The sequence below is a fragment of the Lonchura striata genome, chromosome 3 (assembly GCF_050655825.1).
Source record: "Lonchura striata isolate lonStrDom1 chromosome 3, ASM5065582v1, whole genome shotgun sequence".
In the NCBI taxonomy this organism is placed as follows: Eukaryota; Metazoa; Chordata; class Aves; order Passeriformes; family Estrildidae; genus Lonchura; species Lonchura striata.
Window position 1 is genome coordinate 80,942,100 of NC_140705.1, and position 18,719 is coordinate 80,960,818.

The following is an 18,719-nucleotide window of genomic DNA, read 5'->3' on the forward strand; positions in this document are numbered from 1 at the left end:
TGTGTTAAAACATATTAAAACATATGTTTTTCTTTAGTAATACGTAGGTAGTTATTTCTGTGTTTCATCCTTCTCAAAAAGGAAACACATCTTTCAAAACAATCTGGTTTGACATCTCTCAAAAATGTCCTGCTTTTGCATGTGAGGTACCAACAACCCATGCAAAATAAGGACATTTGGTTAAGGTACAAATCCCATGAGCCTGACTGTGCTATTTTTTCTTTTTCATTGTTTGCTAGTGGTCATCTTTTTTCTTACCCTTCACCATCTTCCTGTACTATTGGGACAGCAAATGTGAGAAATATTAGTAATTCTGTAAAATTATTTACAGAGTCATCTTAAAGGGAAACTGCTGTCACAAATCCTTTAGATTTTTTGATCACATGTAGCAGAAGCCAGAATGCCTTTTCTTCCTTCTACATCTCTGATGGCAAGCAACACACAGTAAAGAAAGGAATTCCCTCTGTCTTTGTATTTACAAATAAGTTGAGAAGAAAATGTCACACACAAAGGTGTGATAAATAAAACTTTAATTTTTGTACTCTTTTTTTATTTCATCCATTATCCTTTAGTGTTATAGGAAGCATAGTATTATTAAAAAACAACCAAACAAAAAAAACACCAAACCAACAAAGAATAAAAAAAACCAAACCTTTTAATGCCTGCTTTAAAGATGTTGCTGCACTGTAGCATATAGCATATATGTGCATATAAAGTTATCTTGGTGTATTTAACATTATTTGTGATGTGGACTTTACACTTTACAGTAACATGCTTCTGTAATGCAGTAATTTAAGAAGCCTTTTCAAATAGTTTAATAGAGGTTCTTTGAGATTCCTTGACTTTACTTATATTTTGAATAATACCTTACACTGGAGAATATAACAATTTTATCTAACACTGATGAGGTTAAAGGGAATGATATTAATAGCCTGTCTGTTGAGAGGTGGTTTTTCCTCATTCCTAATCTGAGATGAAATGGCTGTTGAGCAATTAAAGAGATATGCATGGCAGAGGAGAACGAAACTTGTTGCTTTTTGAGCATAAAGAATAAGCAAATGCAGTAAGGGCTGATGCTGCTCCTTCTTGTTTAATGTGGGGATTATCTTGGGATACTTAAAATATTTGAAATGGTTATTAACAAGCAGAGTTCTTATTTCTTTAATTCATAATTACAGGATCTTATAATTCTTAAGCAGAATTTTATAGGCAGGAATCATTGCTACTTATCCCTAAAATGTGCTCATTGTTCAGGGCAAGAACTCTGTTAAATGTAAACTTATCAAAAGTCCTAAGCATTTGTCTTTTAAACTGTTAGGTTAATCATAAAGCAAAGAATCTGGAAGCCAACATGCCTATTGTTTCTCCACATTTTATATCTCCCAGTTTGTTAGGCTGTTTTCTTAAATAAGCAAATAAATACTACTTACATGGAGAAAGTAGTTCTTTTAGAATGATCCAAAACAAACTACAGTATTTAATATACCTAGCTTCCCACATTATTTGGTGTCACATTTCACCCTCTGCAAACTGCAGCAGCATCAACACTAAAAGCGAACTTCCAATTATTTTCCTTCAGCTTAGATTTAATGATTCCAGTCTTCCTTTCTCTTAATTTTTCCCAAGATTACACTGGATATAATGTGGTTTCCTAATGAGAGAACACCCTTCTGATGAGTGAATGCAATTTCTGTTATTAGTGTTTCATCAATTTTGGTTATTCAAGACAGAATTGGAGGAGAAGCCTTATTTTGCAAGTCTGGAGAACACAGTAACTATAGTTTTTAAATTCACAGGGCAGAAGACCACCATTGGTGTTGCACACTACCACCTTTATGTTTGTTTGACAGCCAACAGAGTTTGGATGGTTAAAAAAAACCCCTTCAGATTGATAAAATATCTTGGTTGTTGAGTACTAAGACATGAATATGCCAAAGCTGTTACTTGTGCTCTGACTTTGTTTTTCTCTTATTCTTTCACCTTGTATGTGGCTCCTTTTATTGACGGGTTTTTCCTTGCTGTTCTTTGGTTTCAGGTGTGAGTGTCTCACTGGGCTCTGTGGTTTCCCCATGTGCGAGGCAGGCACCGTGCCCCAGATAGTCTCGCGTGGAGATGGGACGCCTGGCAAGTGCTGTGATGTCTTTGAATGTGTCAGCGGTATGTGAAACTTCCTCTAGCATCTCAACAGGAGGGGGTTTTGTCTCTGGGGGATGCTGGGCATTTGGTTATTTTTAGGTGAAGATACTGACGTGGGAAACTGTAATTTTTAAGCTGTCATTCTGCTTTAGTTTCTGAAGCACTTTTCTCTGTGACTCAGAGAATTACAGTTTTAGCAAGACTCTCTCACTGCATGTCTTTCATACAGTCTTTTGCCAGTAGAAAACACTAGAGGCCTTCTAGAAATGAAATTTTTGTTAACTATTACAGCTGCTTGTGGCAGCACTCTTAAGTGAAGGCATGCTGATTAGACTACAGGGTTTGCTTTAAGAATCAAATGCAAAGTAATTTTTAACACAGATGTACAACCTTTAGAAATTATAAGACAGTGTAGGAATATATTTATTATCATTCTTTGCTTTCCAATCTAAATGTTTAGAAAATACTGGAAAACCTTAAATTTTTCATGTGAGTGACTCTTATCTGAGGACTGTTCTATATATAGAACTGTATATATATGCTGTGTATATGGTGAATTGTGAAGAAGCAATATTTGACTATTGGTAAGGGGGAAAATACTCTTGAAGGCTTGCATAATAATTTCTGACCATTAAAAATTACAAGCTGTTGCAGTATTTATTAATTAACATTTATCCAGAAATATTTGATCTTGTTTAGTGGTATGTGTATCAAATGTTTGAAACAGCATTTATTTTACAATGGTCATTGCAAATGGAGACAGAGAGAGAGTTTTCTCTAGAAGGTCTGTGTTATTTACCCATAGCAATATTTTAAATATACAAAAGCTGATTGAAAAGTAATAGTACATATAATGGGATATTATATATAAGAATTAAGTTTTCCCATATGAATAAAAGAATTTCTATCATAAAGAGACACAGGTTACTTAGCTTTTAGAGTAATTATTTCGCTATTTGGGTAAGATTATATAAATGCAACTTATCTACTTTTTTTTCATGTGCACTAAAGTAATCATCTTTGTTTCATCTTTGTTTCATCTTTGTTTCATCTTTGTTTCATATTTGTTTCATATTTGTTTCATTCTGTTAAAGTATCATTTCTGAATCTGATTTACCTGTATGAGACACCTCAATGCAATGTTTAATTCAGGATTTACTTCAGTAGTTTGAGCAAGAAACAGCCAGTTTCTGATAGGATGTCTCAAAGGTACAAACCACCATGTTAGTTGCTTCTCTTCAGCGTGCATGTTATTTGTGGATACGGCTGACAAAACTGTTGCAGTACATACAGGGTACCAGGCTGAGATGGAGCTGTTTAAGCTGCCCACTTTTTTTTTTGTGGCATCTTCATGTCCTGTTTCCAAATAGAAGTTAGATTCATTTTTCATTGATAACATTGAATTTGGACTGTCTGTAGCACTCTTGCCCTGGGCATTACTGCCTTATTGTGCACTGGAGCTCACTCCAAAGAACCAAGCTGCTTTTGGATCAAAATTCCTTTTTCCACCTCTCAGGTTTTCTATACTTTAGTAGCTTATGAATACAGGGTAAATTGGAAAAAGAAATAGGGAAGGTGGTGCTACAGAGAGAAGCAGAAAGGGCAGATTGGAGAAAATATAAGGTTTTTTGGTTTGTCTTATATATGTCCTTAAAAATAATTTTTAATATATTCCAGGCCAGTATCAAAATTATCTTTAATAAGTTCCTCTTTAAAAAAAATAATCATGAGAAAACTGGTCAGAAAAGCTAAATACTTTTTTAGAAAATCACATTTGTTGGTTGGTATGTTACTTACTTAGTGCTATAATCAAATTTTAAAAACTAATGCTGTGTGATGTGATTTTAAAGTGCTTCAAGCAAACTCCCAGGTGCAGTTATTAATGATGCTCCATTTCGGAAAGAGGAAATAGTTATAAACCTGAAGATGATGAAATATTTTTAAAAATAATCTGTGAGCAATTGTGACACTACTCATGATTGTGTGACATTTGTATTGCATGGTATATCATTGGTAGAGAAGACAGAATAGTCACAGAACATGATCTGCATTGCTTTAGAATTTGGGTTTTTTTCAAATCCATTTTAGCATGTTTAAGTGGGTTTTTTTTCAGGGACAATTATTACAAATAAGCCCTCCACAATTTCTAAATTCCTAGAAAACTAATTATGACAAGAAATTCTAGATGCATGTTTAATGCAACAACTGACTGGTACGTGTGTGTATGTGTGTAATAAATCCCTACCACTAGTTTTGTCAGTTTAAAATGAAGGGGAGGGGGGAATGTTCTCAGTGAAACTGGTAGTTGAATTCAATATCCAGTTCTGTTTTTTTTCTTTCAAATACTAACAAGTGCAGAGGAGATACAATTGATATCAGTAACAGATGGAGAAAGTATCTTACAGTAATAGGCTTAGATCAATTTCTTTGCTTCGTTAAAAAAAAATGCCTTCAAAGCAAGAAGAGTCAAATCTGTAAGATCTGGGACAAGCTGCTCTCAGCAGTAAGGGTGGCTAGCTGTTGGCACAAACTGCTGGGAGGATGCTGAATTCCTTATCATCATCATTTCCAATTAGAATTAGATGCCTTTTTAAAGCATGTTTTTAATCAAATGCAATTTAATGAGTTTATAGGTGGTAAGTGGGGCAGTTGTATAATCAGCATTACCAACATGTTTTGTTAGTTACTTCTGTGTTTGAAAACCTCTGAAAAACAAGCAAGAGGATGGAATAAAAAAGAAGCGTACATACTCTCATTAGTATTGTTTTCCTGCTATTGTAACATCTATTGAATTAAATAGTTAAAAGAATTAAATAATTCCTTTGGCAGTGGACGTGGCAGGAGGAGCAGTCAGGAAGAATACTGGTCATCATTACCTTAAAAAAAGGGTATCCATTACAAATTACTGTATGTAGAGTGCAAAAAATCTAATTTTTATATTTAGGTAACCCTAACAATGGTCAGAATGTTAAAGCAGGCCAGACTTCTGCACTATTTATTGCAATTTTGTGCTAATGTGATAGATGCAGAATTGCATGTTCACAGTATGGGTAGGTTTTCTTTACTGTGTGGGAAGGAGATCTGCTGTAGCTGTAGAATAACAGTAGCCAATGTTGAGTAGATAGTTAATAAGGGCTGCAAAATGCATGTCATGGAGAGACTCTACAGTATGTTCTCTTTGTTGTTTGTCAACTGTTTGGGGACAGATCAATTATTCTTTTGTATGTGTTTTTCCTGGATTTAATATAAAACTGATGTAGAAGCTCTACAATATATATATATAGATTTTGTGTGGTTATCTTTGTTACTGATACACACTAAACAAAGAGATTTTATCTGTTGTGTGGTTCTGCTGCCCTGTGTCAGGGAAAGTGAGAGTCAGTATTTCTTTGTTTAAAGCCAGACTATGCTGGTCTCCATGAAACTTCCCTACTTACCTGAAAACTGCTTTTCATCTAGAGAATACTAGATAGTATGTGATACTTATTTGGGAAAAATTGAGTGAGAGATTCCCACGATATGCAGCCTTCCAAAAAAATCCTGCATTTTACAAAAGCTAGTTTCTTCTGATCCATACAAAAGATATTATTTACCAGGACTTTCGTCTGCTAATCCTGGTGTGCTGCTTTTACTCATGGGGGAGCTTGTAAGGAAAGAAAAATTGATTCGGCATTCAATTACAAGCATCAACAAGTGAGTCTAAAGAGATTAAAAGCTGCATGTGCAGCAAGAGTTCAAGTGCTTGGAAACAAGAGTGAGTATCCAAACTTGCCTGTTCTCTAATTAGGTATTGATGCATGGATCTCTTGATATAAGTTGCACTTAAAGCACATACTGACTGTGAGCTGCGCCTTAGAAATTTGAGAGAGCAATTACCAGGCATCCTGCAGCTGCTGCTTTCTGTCAGTCGGAGCTTTCACTTCTCAGTAAGTTTCCTTGAAAATAACTGGTACTTGAAAATTATTGTTGATTGGTTTGTGAAATATGGTACATTACATGTGTGAGTGGTCCTCATCAATGTGTTGGCATGGTTCAAGGTCAAGAGAACCAGGCTGCTTTCTGCCATGGCAGTGTGTGAGCTGTGATTTTAGAGTCCAGCTCTGCCAAGGATGGCTGTGGAATCCAAATCCATTTTCCCTGGGTATTGAGATGTGGATTTTCAGTGCCCTATCCAGTGATGGGCATCCATCATGATGAATGATGATAATAACTTGCATTGGTCCTGGGAAGATCAAATCACACCTTCCTCATGACTTAAGACTTTGGCCCTTTCTATTCTGCTGGTTTAGGGGGTACTGATAATTCCATGGTGGTCAGAAGTGATCTCCTTCATAAGTAAGACCACTTGATGTGACTCATAATCAGTATTTTGTTAACTGTTTCTGTGGGCTTTTTTCCCCTTATTTGTGAGGATAAACTGACATAAAGTAGGCATTTCTTTTTAGTCTGTGCCTTCTGGCTAGTTTCACACTTGCATCTCTATACAGTGGTACTGCATTAGAGGAAAGATTAAAAATCTTCTTTAATCACACTTGTCACCTGTTGGTGCACGAGCTCCTCACAGCAATTGCAGATCCATTATTAATCTCATGGTGCAGAAGAGTATAAAGGTCATTCCACTATTTCTAAAAGGAAATAAGAATGGCTTGTTTCTAAAGGGAGCGTCAATGACTACTGAAAGGATTTGATGGGGAATATAGGGTCAGCAAGAAAATATTCACCTTAGAAGGAGGAATGAAGTCCTAGTGAAGTACCTCACAGACACCATCTACCATGGAGTTTCCATTATTTATTGCATTAATTTAGGCACTCTTTATTGCACTTTCAGTAAACTTACTTTGTGTGTGCTCTAAAGTAATAAGGATTTGACCAAGGTAATTGTCTGTCTCGGAGCAGAGAACTAAACAGTCCTAATTCTAATTGAACAGTACTGCATATTTCTCTTTGGCCATCCAAAACCACAGATTTTTGTGGTGGACTTCAAGTAGGTAGTTTCTTAAAAAATTAAATGCAAAATGCATTGTGAGATGAAAAAGATAACAAATTATTTGGTAGCTAATAAGATTAACATTAAAGGAGGATAATCTCATACCAAAAAGGTAGAGGGATTTAGTTGTGGACTGAGGTTTGGTTTCAGGGTTTATTGGCTTTTGTTCAGTCAGAACGTCTGAAAGGTATTTGAAATTCATGGCTACTCACCAGTCACAGCTGGATGAGAATTTGGTCTAATATAATAAAAAAGTTGGTGAGTCCACCAAACCAAGTCAAATATTTTAGATCCCCTGAACCTGTATTATACTTGCCCTAGGCAAACTTGGGAAAGTGTGTGAAATAGTGCAAGTCATTGCCAGTTATATTTAAAACAAGAGGGAAAAGGAAAACACAGAAAACTGAGGGCTGGACAACCCAAAATTCCTGGTAAAAAGTAGTCTGTAGATAAATAGATAAAAAAGATGGGGTAGGGATTGTCAGGACTACAGCTGGGTGTGGAAACCAGACTCAAAACTCTAAAGTGGTTCACTAGGAGCAGGAGGGTTTTTCAGTGGGAAGTAGAGACTGAGTTTTAAAAGCAAAATTAATTTTTTAAAATAAAAAATAACAAAATAAAAAAGAACACTTATTTATTGTTGGTTAATGAAACACAAGATGCTGTATAGATTCTGTGAAATTATGTGATATATACAAAAAATACTAGATGTCAGATGGTGCAGTTCTGCCTGGGTTTAAAAGTAAAAAAAAAAAAAAAAAAAGTATATACTTCTAGTGTTTACTTTGGTGAAATAATTAAGTTTTTTTGCCAAAGTTACTTGTCTTGGTAGACTAATATCTTCAGATGTGCTCTGACTCAAATACTGCTGGATTTTTAAACTTGGATGAAGTTGCCAAGAGTTTGGAGGACAAGGTTAGAATTCAGTATTTTTCTCAAAGCATGGGAGACATGGCTAGACCTGTTAGAATGCCAGACAGCCTTGTGTTGTAGATTTGGAGATTTTTTTTTTCCTTACAATTTTTAACTTCTCTTTTGCACTAGAGGCTCCTCACAAATGTCCTGGCCATGCATAATAAACTTTACTGTTTCAAATTCTGTGCCATATTAACATGCCTATGGCTAACCTGATCACAACATGTATTTTCCTGATTGCTGATCAACATGTATTTTAACCTGATCAGAAACATGTATTTTCTCTTGTGATGGACTGACAGAGACCACTGGGATTTAAACACATTCCTTTGTTATGAAGAACATGTCTTGCTTCCAAGGATTGTTTTCATCAAGAAAATCTGTCATTGTTTGGGGGTTTTAGACCATAGCCACAACCCTCTATGGCCCCAGCTCCTCCTTTGTTATCCTGGTATTTTCCTGTAGTAGGAGTGCAGGATGTTAAAAAGCAGCACTGCTTAATTTCTACAAGGAATTAAGAGAAGGAAGGGGGATAGCCTTGTAGAAAATCACAGAAACAATCAAACACTAAAACACATGACCTGATGGAAGAAAATTAAAATTTAAACAAAGGTGTACATTTTATTTGTAAGAGAGTATGTAGGCGGGGACACCCTGAGGTGTCCTGAGGATGATTCCTCTTAGCAAGAAATTTGTATACTGGAGGATAGAAAAAACTGTAGGGCATGAGACCTCAAAGATGAGAAATATAATGAAACTTAGAGGAAACTCTTTCTATTTGTTTGCTGTTTGTGTCTAACCTGAATTACCCCTTCCATGATTTCTGCTCTGTTACAGTAGATAAAACTGTTGAATTATTTAATAGATAGGTTTCATTTCCTCTATTACTGGTGGTTTTAAAGAAAATGTTAAGACAGGGATGTATCAGGTAGAGCTGAATTTGGGCTTTCTCATTATCCTAAGGATCTTTTAATATATTTTACAGACTGCAGTTGCCACAAAATACTATTTCATTATTTTAAGCTGTGAAAGTATTTTTAATTGTATAAATAAATGCATTCATTTGCAAATAATAGTTTTATTTTAATTCTGGTTTCTCTGATTCTGGATGATCTTTTTAGACCATGCACAACCAAAGGACTTTCAGAACAGTTCTGTAATTGTATTAATAGGGAATATGCTGCAATATAATATGCTGTAGTAATAAGGAATGTGCTGCTTAGGGAAACTCAGGAGCGCAACCTGAAGAGTAAGAATCCAAATAGTTTTTATACCTAGCTTGTTTTTTTATGCTTGAAAGGAAGCAACAGCATACAGTTGCCTTGTAATAGGCCAATTGCAATGGCATGTGACCTTCTCTTTTTTAAACTCTTATCATCTCAGCTTTTGAAAAATTGAAAGCTTTTCTGTATTTTGTTTATACAGACACAGGATTCAAATTTATCAGTTTCCTTCCCTTTCATTTAATAGAAAGTTCACAGCACATACCTGAGTTCCTTCCAAGGCTCTGGTACAAATACTTCTTTATACTGAAGGAATGTCTGAAGTCCTGGAATCATGAACCTTTTAATCCTTTAAACAACTGAAAATTGTTTTCAATCTTGCTTCCAGTTTGGGAGTTCTGGAATTTCTGATACTACAGAAGAAAAGGCCCAAACTTGCCTACAGAGGGCTGATGCTCTGAGGCGCCTCATGTGCTTGGTGTGACATGTGCAGACCTGGTGCCTCACAAGGGATGGTTTGCCAGACTTGCATGTTTTCTGAGCTGTTCCAAGACTCTAATTAAATACAACCATAAGTATTAGGAAACTGCAGATACCTCAATAACAAAAGGGATTTTTTTGGGGGATAGTTCAGCCCATGGAACTAATATGTATTTAATTAGATTTACATGTAGAAGGTAAATACCTTTGAAAACTAATTTGATAAAACAGATTGTGTCCCTTTGCAGTTCAGATTGATGATAAAGGTTTGAGAGATGATCACTGTTTGTATAGTGTGAGGCTGTGGTGTTTAGTGCCACCTTTTTGGGCTCTCGCCCCCAGAACAAAAAGGCTGTGGCCATGTAGAGCTAAATTTGCATCAGAACTATTTTTCTTTTAACTCTGTGGCAGGAACTTTAATGCCAAATCAAGTCAATCATAGTCATTCTTCTATATAAATTCATACATGACTTTATATAGAAGCAGAGATGTCATTTGTTCCACCGGCAGAAAAAAACCTATATCTTTCTGGGGACCATCCCCTCTTTCAATGTCCTAGTTTCTTTCACAGATGGGCAGTTGTGTTTCAGTGCTTGGGCTGGATCAATCTTGTATTACTGGGTTATCTGAGAGCTAGCAGACATTGAATTTATGTTCACAAAGTCATGGCCTGTGTCTCATACCCTTTGCTGTTGTGGTAGTTTGCATCACAAGCAGGATTTGGATTCTCAGATATGTTTAGCTGCTTTGTGCTATGAAGTTTTGGCAGTTTGAATTCCTTTGTGACACACTTAAGCTTGAAGAGTCCTACCTGTAGTTTTCTCTTTTTTTGGCAGAACAATGAATTCATGAATTTAGGAAAAGATGCATTTAATTAATGTTAGCTTTATGTGCTTTAATCCCTTGGTGACTGTCATACTTACATCAATAAAGCAATAAAATTGGCACCTTAAAAAAAAATCAAACAAAAAAAAAATCCCCACAAAAACAGCAGCAAGAAAAAAACTGGAACTGAAATATCTTTCAGGATGTTGTGGTGAATAATGATAATAAATGTGATAAGAAATGCATTATTATAATCTCACAGTGTGTTGTTCACTGTTTCATCAGGCTTCCACCAGGAGTAACTAAAGCTAGAGTTCTTTGTTTTAGTGCTTGTTTTGCCTTGACTCAGTTGCAACACTGGAGTCTTACAGATGGCTCTAACAAAAGTAATCCTTGTCTCATAGATGGAAGCATAGGCTTAGGTCTATAGTTTAGTCTGGATACATACACTTACCATACGACTGGATGGTAAAAATACATGCAGAGTGAAATTCTACAGTGGTTTTCATTGTAGGAATCAAACATGCTGTTTCCTCACAGGATTTGCAGTTAGTCACGTAGTCTTGTTTGGGCATTTAAAAATAACAATAATTAATGGGAGATTATATTTCTACTTCTAATGAGGCAGGAATTCATCTCTACTCTTTGGGTATGGGGGAATCAGTAAAAATCTGGAAAGCTGCAGTCAAAACAGTGAAGCCAGAAGCAAATGGATTAAAGACCCTTTGAGTTGTGTTGGCACTTTTCCTTTTTTGAGAAGGTTTTTAAACTAACAGCTTGAGCTGCATAAACTTGAAATATTTCTCAAGTGTTTGTTTATGTGAATTGCTTTCTAATGAGGTCATAGCTGTTTTCCCGGACACAGGGGTATTTCCTCCTCTTGCTCTTATTTTTTTTATGCTGCTTTCAACGTTATGCCTTGAAGACAGAACAGGCATATAAAATCAAACATTGCTCAGGATACTTCCAAATTTCAACTGTAAGGCTTTACAATCATTTGCAATTACTCAAGGCTGGACCACAGTATAAGCATATGTTGAAAGAAGTGCTTGAAATGCTTTAGAGTATTAAAGAAAATCTGTGTCATCGTCAAGAGGAACTTAGATGTAAAGTTTTTGGCTCCCTTAAGTTAAGGGAATTGGGATGGATTTAAAGGAATCCGCAAATACTGATTTTTCTTTTAAATATATTTCATCTCCCATGTGAGATTGATTGCTAAGCAAAACAAAAATCACCTGCCTATAAAGTGGGCACAGTTTTCAACTCTTTGTGGCTAGGTATTACATATGTAAGTAAATAGTCTTTACCATCTGTTCTATAGAAATCAGAAACATGGACAATTGTCCCTTCTTTTCTTTGCTGTTTCCTTCAAATTCAATGAAACACATTGGGTTTACCCACAGTATTTGCTGTTTACCTGCAGTAGTTGGTGATATAAATAGCTTCCTGTTTGCAGAACCTTTGTTTTTTCAGACTCCTAGATTTACAGCTTCTGAAAGAAACAGACTGGTGTACTAGATACTGCTGTACTTCAGATGGCTGCTTTCACAAATTTTGGGCTAGTGTCATAGGAGGCCAAAATGTTATTCTGAAGTGGGGAAGAGGAAGGGGGCTTAAGTCATTGAGTGATATAATGATGATACTGTGAAGTCATGATTTCCTAATATGGTTGAACATAAATTTGGAGTATATTTCCTACAGTGTCTTGAGTTGCAATGATTCAGCCCTAAGCCATGGAGCTGCACAGTGTCACGGAAGAGAGGGGGGGGTCAGTTGGCTGGTTGAACTGAGTGGGCTTTGAAAATGAAATTAAATGGGCAAAGTGAAAGAAAAATCAACTGTCTTTTTATATCTGTTTTTGTCAGTAGCAACATAAACTATTTCCTGTCTAACAGTGTCTGTAAAATAGATTATGGAGGTGATTTCAGAAATGTGGGGTAACTGCAAGGTCAAAACCTCTATGAAGACCTTGTGATATATGCATGATGTGTTGATCTTCTTCATAATCTTGAACCAAATATCTTTTTAATCTCTTTTATCTCTTATAAAATAATAATAATAATGAGAAAAAGCTGATTAAATCTGCAGTCTGTTTCATTGGTTTAATTAACATATTTTTTCCTTTTTTTTGAATGTTAACAAAGTAAATGAGCAGTGTTCCTCCCAAAATACTTCAAAATTTTGAGAGGCTCTTAGTTTCCCTCAAAGTTTAGCTTTAATTATATGTCAAGGCTCTGCTGTAGATGGAGGCATACAAGAACAACCCATCTTATGTTTTTGAAACACCGAAGTGATTATGTTACTATTATTACAATTGAGGTGGGATTTTTTTTTGTTTGTTTGGGGGTTTTTTTTGTCTTTTTTTTGTTTTGTTTTGTTTTGGTTTTTTGTGGGGAGTATGGTTGTGAGCTGGCTATTACAGCTCCAGGTTGCTTGAAAAAAGAAGTGTTCAGTTCTGCATAACAGATCATGAAGTCACAAAATGTTTGGGTTTTGGTTGGTAGGTTGATTTTTTTTAACCTATCAATTGGACAGCTTTAGTGCAGTTTATCCACCTGAGTACCAAGTCCTACAGAGAGGAAGATTACACTGAAGAAACATCAGAAACTGACTTTTTTAAAACAGAAAAACATTGTTTCATGTGCTAAAATTTGAAGTAGCTTCAGGTTCATTGAGAATTAAAAATGTTTAGCACCTAAAAGAAATACCAGTGCTGTAGCCTTTTTCCAAGATTTTCGTTTTTCTTAGTTGTGACTTACAATTGTATACAGATTGTTTTGAATAGCATTTTATTTTCTTCCATTGTTGAAACAGAAAATAAAATATACCATATTCTTAAAACTATATTGTATTTGAGTTTACAAAATGAAAGAAAAATCAACCGTGTCTTTTATATCTATTTTTGTCAGTAGCAGCATAAGCTGAACTATTTCCTGTTTAACAATATCTGTAAAATACTTTTTTCTTTTTCTTCTTTCAGAAGGGAAGCCAACTTGCATATTTAACAGCATGGAATATTATGATGGAGACATGTTTCGGATGGATGCTTGTCGATTTTGTCGGTGCCAAGCAGGAGTCTCTATTTGTTTTTCTGCCCAGTGTGGTGAGCTGCACTGTGACAGGTACTATGTGCCGGAAGGAGAGTGCTGCCCAGTCTGTGAAGGTACAGTCTCTTGTTAATCCTGCCTGCTTTTCATTCTGCTGCTTTTTTTTATTTGCCTGTTCAATGGAAATGAGCAAACAAGGGCTTTTGTCCTTGTGAAGTTTGCAGATTCCTCTGTAATTCAGTTCATTTCTACATTTTTGCTGTGCCTGAATGTGCTGTCATGTTCTTTGCAGTGCTTCTTTGACATTGACACTACCTAGACATAGTCAAATGTGCAGTGCTTTTTGGGGGGCCTTCTTGACAAATAGCATAAAAAGCTGTTTATCATTTCTGCACACACATTTAGACAGGTATCTCCAGAACTGCAGTTGTGACCCTGAGACAATTTTTGATTGCTTTGCAACCTCCTTCTTATTCTGTTCAGCTAGAATAATGCACACAACTTCTTTCCTCTGAAATTACAGCAAAGCAATGAGGCAGCAATCCAATGTCAAAGTTTTTTTCTTCCTCCTTTGCTCTGCTGAGAGCCTTGCTGGCCTGCAGTCCTACTAAAAAGGGCTCTGTGGGAAATTTCACATTGACCCTCTTACTTATACTAGAAAGTATTGGAGGCATCTTCTGCCAGAGTACAACCAGAATTTTAGCAGAGGAAAATAGGCATGGTGCTGTGCACTTGGATCTTGCCTCAGTAAGGATCAGGTTATGGCCACCAGGTAGTCAAAAGGCCTATGAAGCACTTTTAGTCCCTTTGTTTAAATGTGGACATAAGAATGTCTTCTCAATAAGTGAAATCACTTGGAAATCTGAAATCTCCTCAGAGGAGAGGAATCTGGTAATTACTGTGAATTTCACTTTGCAGTCTCCTTAATATAATATATATGTATATATTATATTATATATTTATTATCTATTATATATAATATATATTATATATATATATATATATATATTTATAATATTCCTGTAGTTCTTTGCAGAAGCAAGTAAGACAGAAGATCCATTATAGTCATGCTTTATTCCAAGCAGAGAATTAGAAAGTCAAGTATCTCATAAAAATACATATAATAGGGTCAGCTCCAAGAGCTGGACCTTCTCACTCAGCACAAGATCTGGTGAAAAATGGCTTGTTTTGTTACAAGCTACTGAAAGCTTCAGAGATTTAAACTGAAAATCTGGATAATAAAATATCAGGTTAGTAAATTAGGAAGTAATTTTTTTAAGACTATTTTTAATTTTTTTATATTTTTATATTTTTTATATTTTGGTGTATATTTTATATATTCTAGTGTCAGTTTGTATGTCAGGTTGACATATATGATGTTCACATGCAGAGAAACTGAAATTCACATGTTATAGATTTAAGTATTCCAGAGAGAAACCAATCCATGTTTGTCCTGAGTGTAAAACTGGCCTAGACATTAGTTTCAGATTATACTTGAAGGCAGGATCCTAGATTTTTGGTTTTTCCTGGTGCAGTTGCACCTACACTTACAAAAGCCTTCATGCTGTAAGAACAAAAAAATAAAAATCTGTGCTATACTGTCATTTAATGACAGATTGAAAAAATCTAAAAAAGGCATGTCTGATGTGGTGAACTTCCCCAGGTAAGTGCAGATCCACTCCTGAAGAAGCTGCTGTATGAGCTGCTGACTTTATAGAATATATAAAATCTCTTGGGTTCATTTCCTATAATTACTATTTTTTCTCATATTTGAATATTCCAAGATTTAGCATTATGGCATTCTGACTATATACATATAGATATATAAATAATGTATCTATAGATCTGCTCTATCTATCCTCTCTGTCATATTCAGATATAGGTGCTAATTATCCATAATGGACTTCCCAATCTAGATATATCCTTTATCCTCTTTGATGATTTAAATTTTCAGCTACCTTATTATTTATCAATAAACTGTTCTGTCACATCATTATACTACAGTAAAATTTTATTTCCCCATTTTTGCAACATTTCAATCAGACTAGCAAGAAAACCTGGTAACACATCATTTCAGTTGGATGAGTTGATGTGTATTAGTCTGCAGTAGAAATTTCTTCTTTAAGACAGGTCCTTAGCAAGAATAAAATGGATAATGTTATATAATTACTGAGTAGTCTTTTATTTTTCTAGTAATGACTGTGGCTTAATGCCAAGTTACAGGGTCTTTCATCAAACCACCTGGTGCTCTTATGTCTTGCTTCTTTCTGTTGTGTATTGTTCTGATAAGGGTTATGTCACTAAATGAAGTCTGAATTCTGAACAATTTGTTAACAAGATACATGGTGATTTTTACTAGCAATCCCTCTTGATTTAGTAGAATTCTTTTAAGTGAGCCTAGACAACTGGCTCCATTAACATATTCTAATTCCTTTAAACACTTAAAAAATAAATAAAGGTGGCTCTGGTCTCTTCTTAAATAATTTGGGTAAAGTTGACACCTATATTGACAAGGTCACATATTTTAAATGGGCAGAATATATCAGCCCACCCATTAATGTTTTTCTAGTTGTTGAAGAAGTGGCATGTTTTCTACCTGCTGCTCTTCTGTTAAGTATGTTATGGCTTGTTGTCAAGGTGATTAGTTGTTCCTGCAAATATTAACTTCATTATAGAAATATCAAGAAATACAAAGGGTTTTTTCCTCCAAGAATTCTAAAATGGCAAGTACTAAATTTGCTGTGAGTTGTATACTACGGGCAAAAGCCCTTTCTGACTTAGTGCTTAACTCCAGGAGGAGTTCTTTCTCAAAATTCTGTAGGCTGGATTAGCATTAGGAGATCTAATTTATAGCTTTAAATGCTACTGACCTTTTAAGGGTACCGGGAACTTTGTGCTTTGAGTTGCACAGAAGACTATTGCAAGTAGCACAAGTCTTATGTGCCTTTTCTGTGCTTTTTCTGTATTCCTCTGTCAATCAGAATCCTGTACGTAGGTTGAATGATAAAATTCACTTCGTTTCTTTGTGTATGATTTCATTTTAAACTAGGTCAAATCAATTACAGATGCAATGTTATCCCAAAACATGAAAGGTGCGAAGTTAAGAATTTAGGAAGCATTTTAATTTTTAAATGCCTTATTTTCACAACTATCTGGTTTTGGGCTTAATCAGAATTTTACTAAAATTCTGAATGTCATTGCAGCTCAGGATGGGGATGATGTTGTGTGCCATTTCACTCCAAATGTTTGGAGTGTCATGAAGTGGCTTAGGATAAGACAATAGCTACTGGCACTGCTACAGGTTTTATCTACATTCAAAATACACTGGTTTCCTTTCAAAGGGGACTGATGAAACTCCAAAGAAATAATCCAAGTTTCATTCAATCCTTTTTTTCCTTCAGATAAGACATTTTATTTCTCCCAAATCCTTCCATCTTAACACTCCTGGATAATTAACTTATAATAAATCTCTTGTGCTTATTTGATGTCCACTAAAAAGATGTTTTTAGGTATATTTATTGCTTTAACATGCAGTTTGTAGTATTGGTTGCTTTACAAACCTGACCTATTTACTGTACATTCTCAGATACTTCATTTCTGAGCCTGGCAGTTACCTTCTTTAGACATCATGATAGTTGTATACTTTCACATAATGTATATATCTTTTTAACATTAATATCAGTGCAACTTATCACATCTCTAGAGTACTATTTTTTCTGAAGAGGAAAAGCTGCTTTTATTTCAAGTAATGGGGTAGCATATACAGACTTTCATGGAACTTGAGGAGAAATCTTACACAAAGTATGCTCCCTAAGATTCTGTTATTTAAATACCCAGATCTTCATTTGATTGCTAGCAGGTAAGTGGGACTTGTGACTTTCAAGGGGCAAAAACTTCAACGGAAATTAAATTGAAAACTGACCCTGTTCAAAAAGAGGGATGTGCCTCCAAAACTGGGATGAGGTGCAGATTAAAAGCACTCTTCCTGTTCCAGCAACAAATGTGTCAGAGTCCTCATCTTTCCTCATAGTGTAAAAGAGTGTTGCAGTGCTGACAGGAGTCATTCCAGTTGGTTATTCTGAAATGTTGGTTAAAAAAAAAAAAAAAATCAACAGATCCAAGAACCATTTTGTCCTGAAGAACGAAAACAAAAAATCAAAACGTTAATTAAAACACACATTCTCTTGCAATTGCTCTCATTTCAGACCCACTTTATCCAGTCAACAACCCTGCTGGCTGCTATGCCAATGGAAAGATCCTGGCCCACGGGGACCGCTGGCGAGAGGACGACTGCACCTTCTGCCAGTGCATCAATGGGGACCCGCACTGCGTGGCCACAGCCTGCGGACAGAGCTGCATCAACCCCGTCAAGGTCCCTGGGGAGTGCTGCCCCGTCTGTGAAGGTAACAGTGCTACTCCTCCTCACTTGGCTTTGGTCTGCCATAGCTGCTGCTTTCCTGGCAATTCTCCATTTACTTGAAAATTTTGGAGGATTGAAGAAGCTGGTGTGGTGTTGGCTGGTTAGTGGGTAATTCTTCCAGAGAGCAGAAAACATCAGCGTGGTTTAACTACGCCTGTATGTTGGCAATCCTTTGTACTCTTTTGGCATTGAGAGTGTAGTAAGAGGTGGTTAAGATCATCATCATTTGCTAATTTTTCTCTTAGCTTTGCTTAAACCTTATTAATAAATATAGGAGAAGTTAGAAGGTCAAAATGTTTGTCACTATAGGTATTACTGTTAACTGGATTATTCATGTTTTCTCCTTCATCACTATCATTTAGTTGCAACTAAAAATCTCTTTGTACAACATAGTTTGATATTGGCCATAATTATTTCAGTGAAACTTATAAAAAGGGATATTACCTGGGAGATATATTAACTCTTCAACTTTACAGTTATTATATATCTACATGTGTCTCAGAGCCCTTCTCAGTTTGCAGTGTCTATCCAAGTAAGCTCACTGGGATCCTTAGTTTTTAGGATAAATCTGAGAAGCATAAGGATTTATTAGAGGTTCTCTTTAACTCCAGAATTCCCATCACTAGGTATGAAGAAGGTGTTTGATACAATGTTTAAAAGCTGCTGGTAAATTGTACAGAAGGACA

General features: G+C 35.6%; 1 protein-coding gene across 6 annotated transcripts in view; it reads left to right on the plus strand.

Annotated features, from left to right (window-relative positions):
- Nucleotides 1-18,719, plus strand: part of CRIM1 (cysteine rich transmembrane BMP regulator 1) — a 174,032-nt gene that overhangs the window by 102,621 nt on the left and 52,692 nt on the right. For 5 of the 6 annotated variants that reach the window (XM_085576912.1, XM_021528076.4, XM_085576914.1 and 2 more), the window contains 3 exons: nucleotides 2,036-2,157; nucleotides 13,547-13,729; nucleotides 17,819-18,016. In XM_085576912.1, the coding sequence (XP_085433038.1) occupies nucleotides 2,036-2,157; nucleotides 13,547-13,729; nucleotides 17,819-18,016 (503 nt within the window). The remainder of the gene's footprint in view (nucleotides 1-2,035; nucleotides 2,158-13,546; nucleotides 13,730-17,818; nucleotides 18,017-18,719) is intronic. The other variant, XM_021528080.4, reaches the window with a different exon arrangement.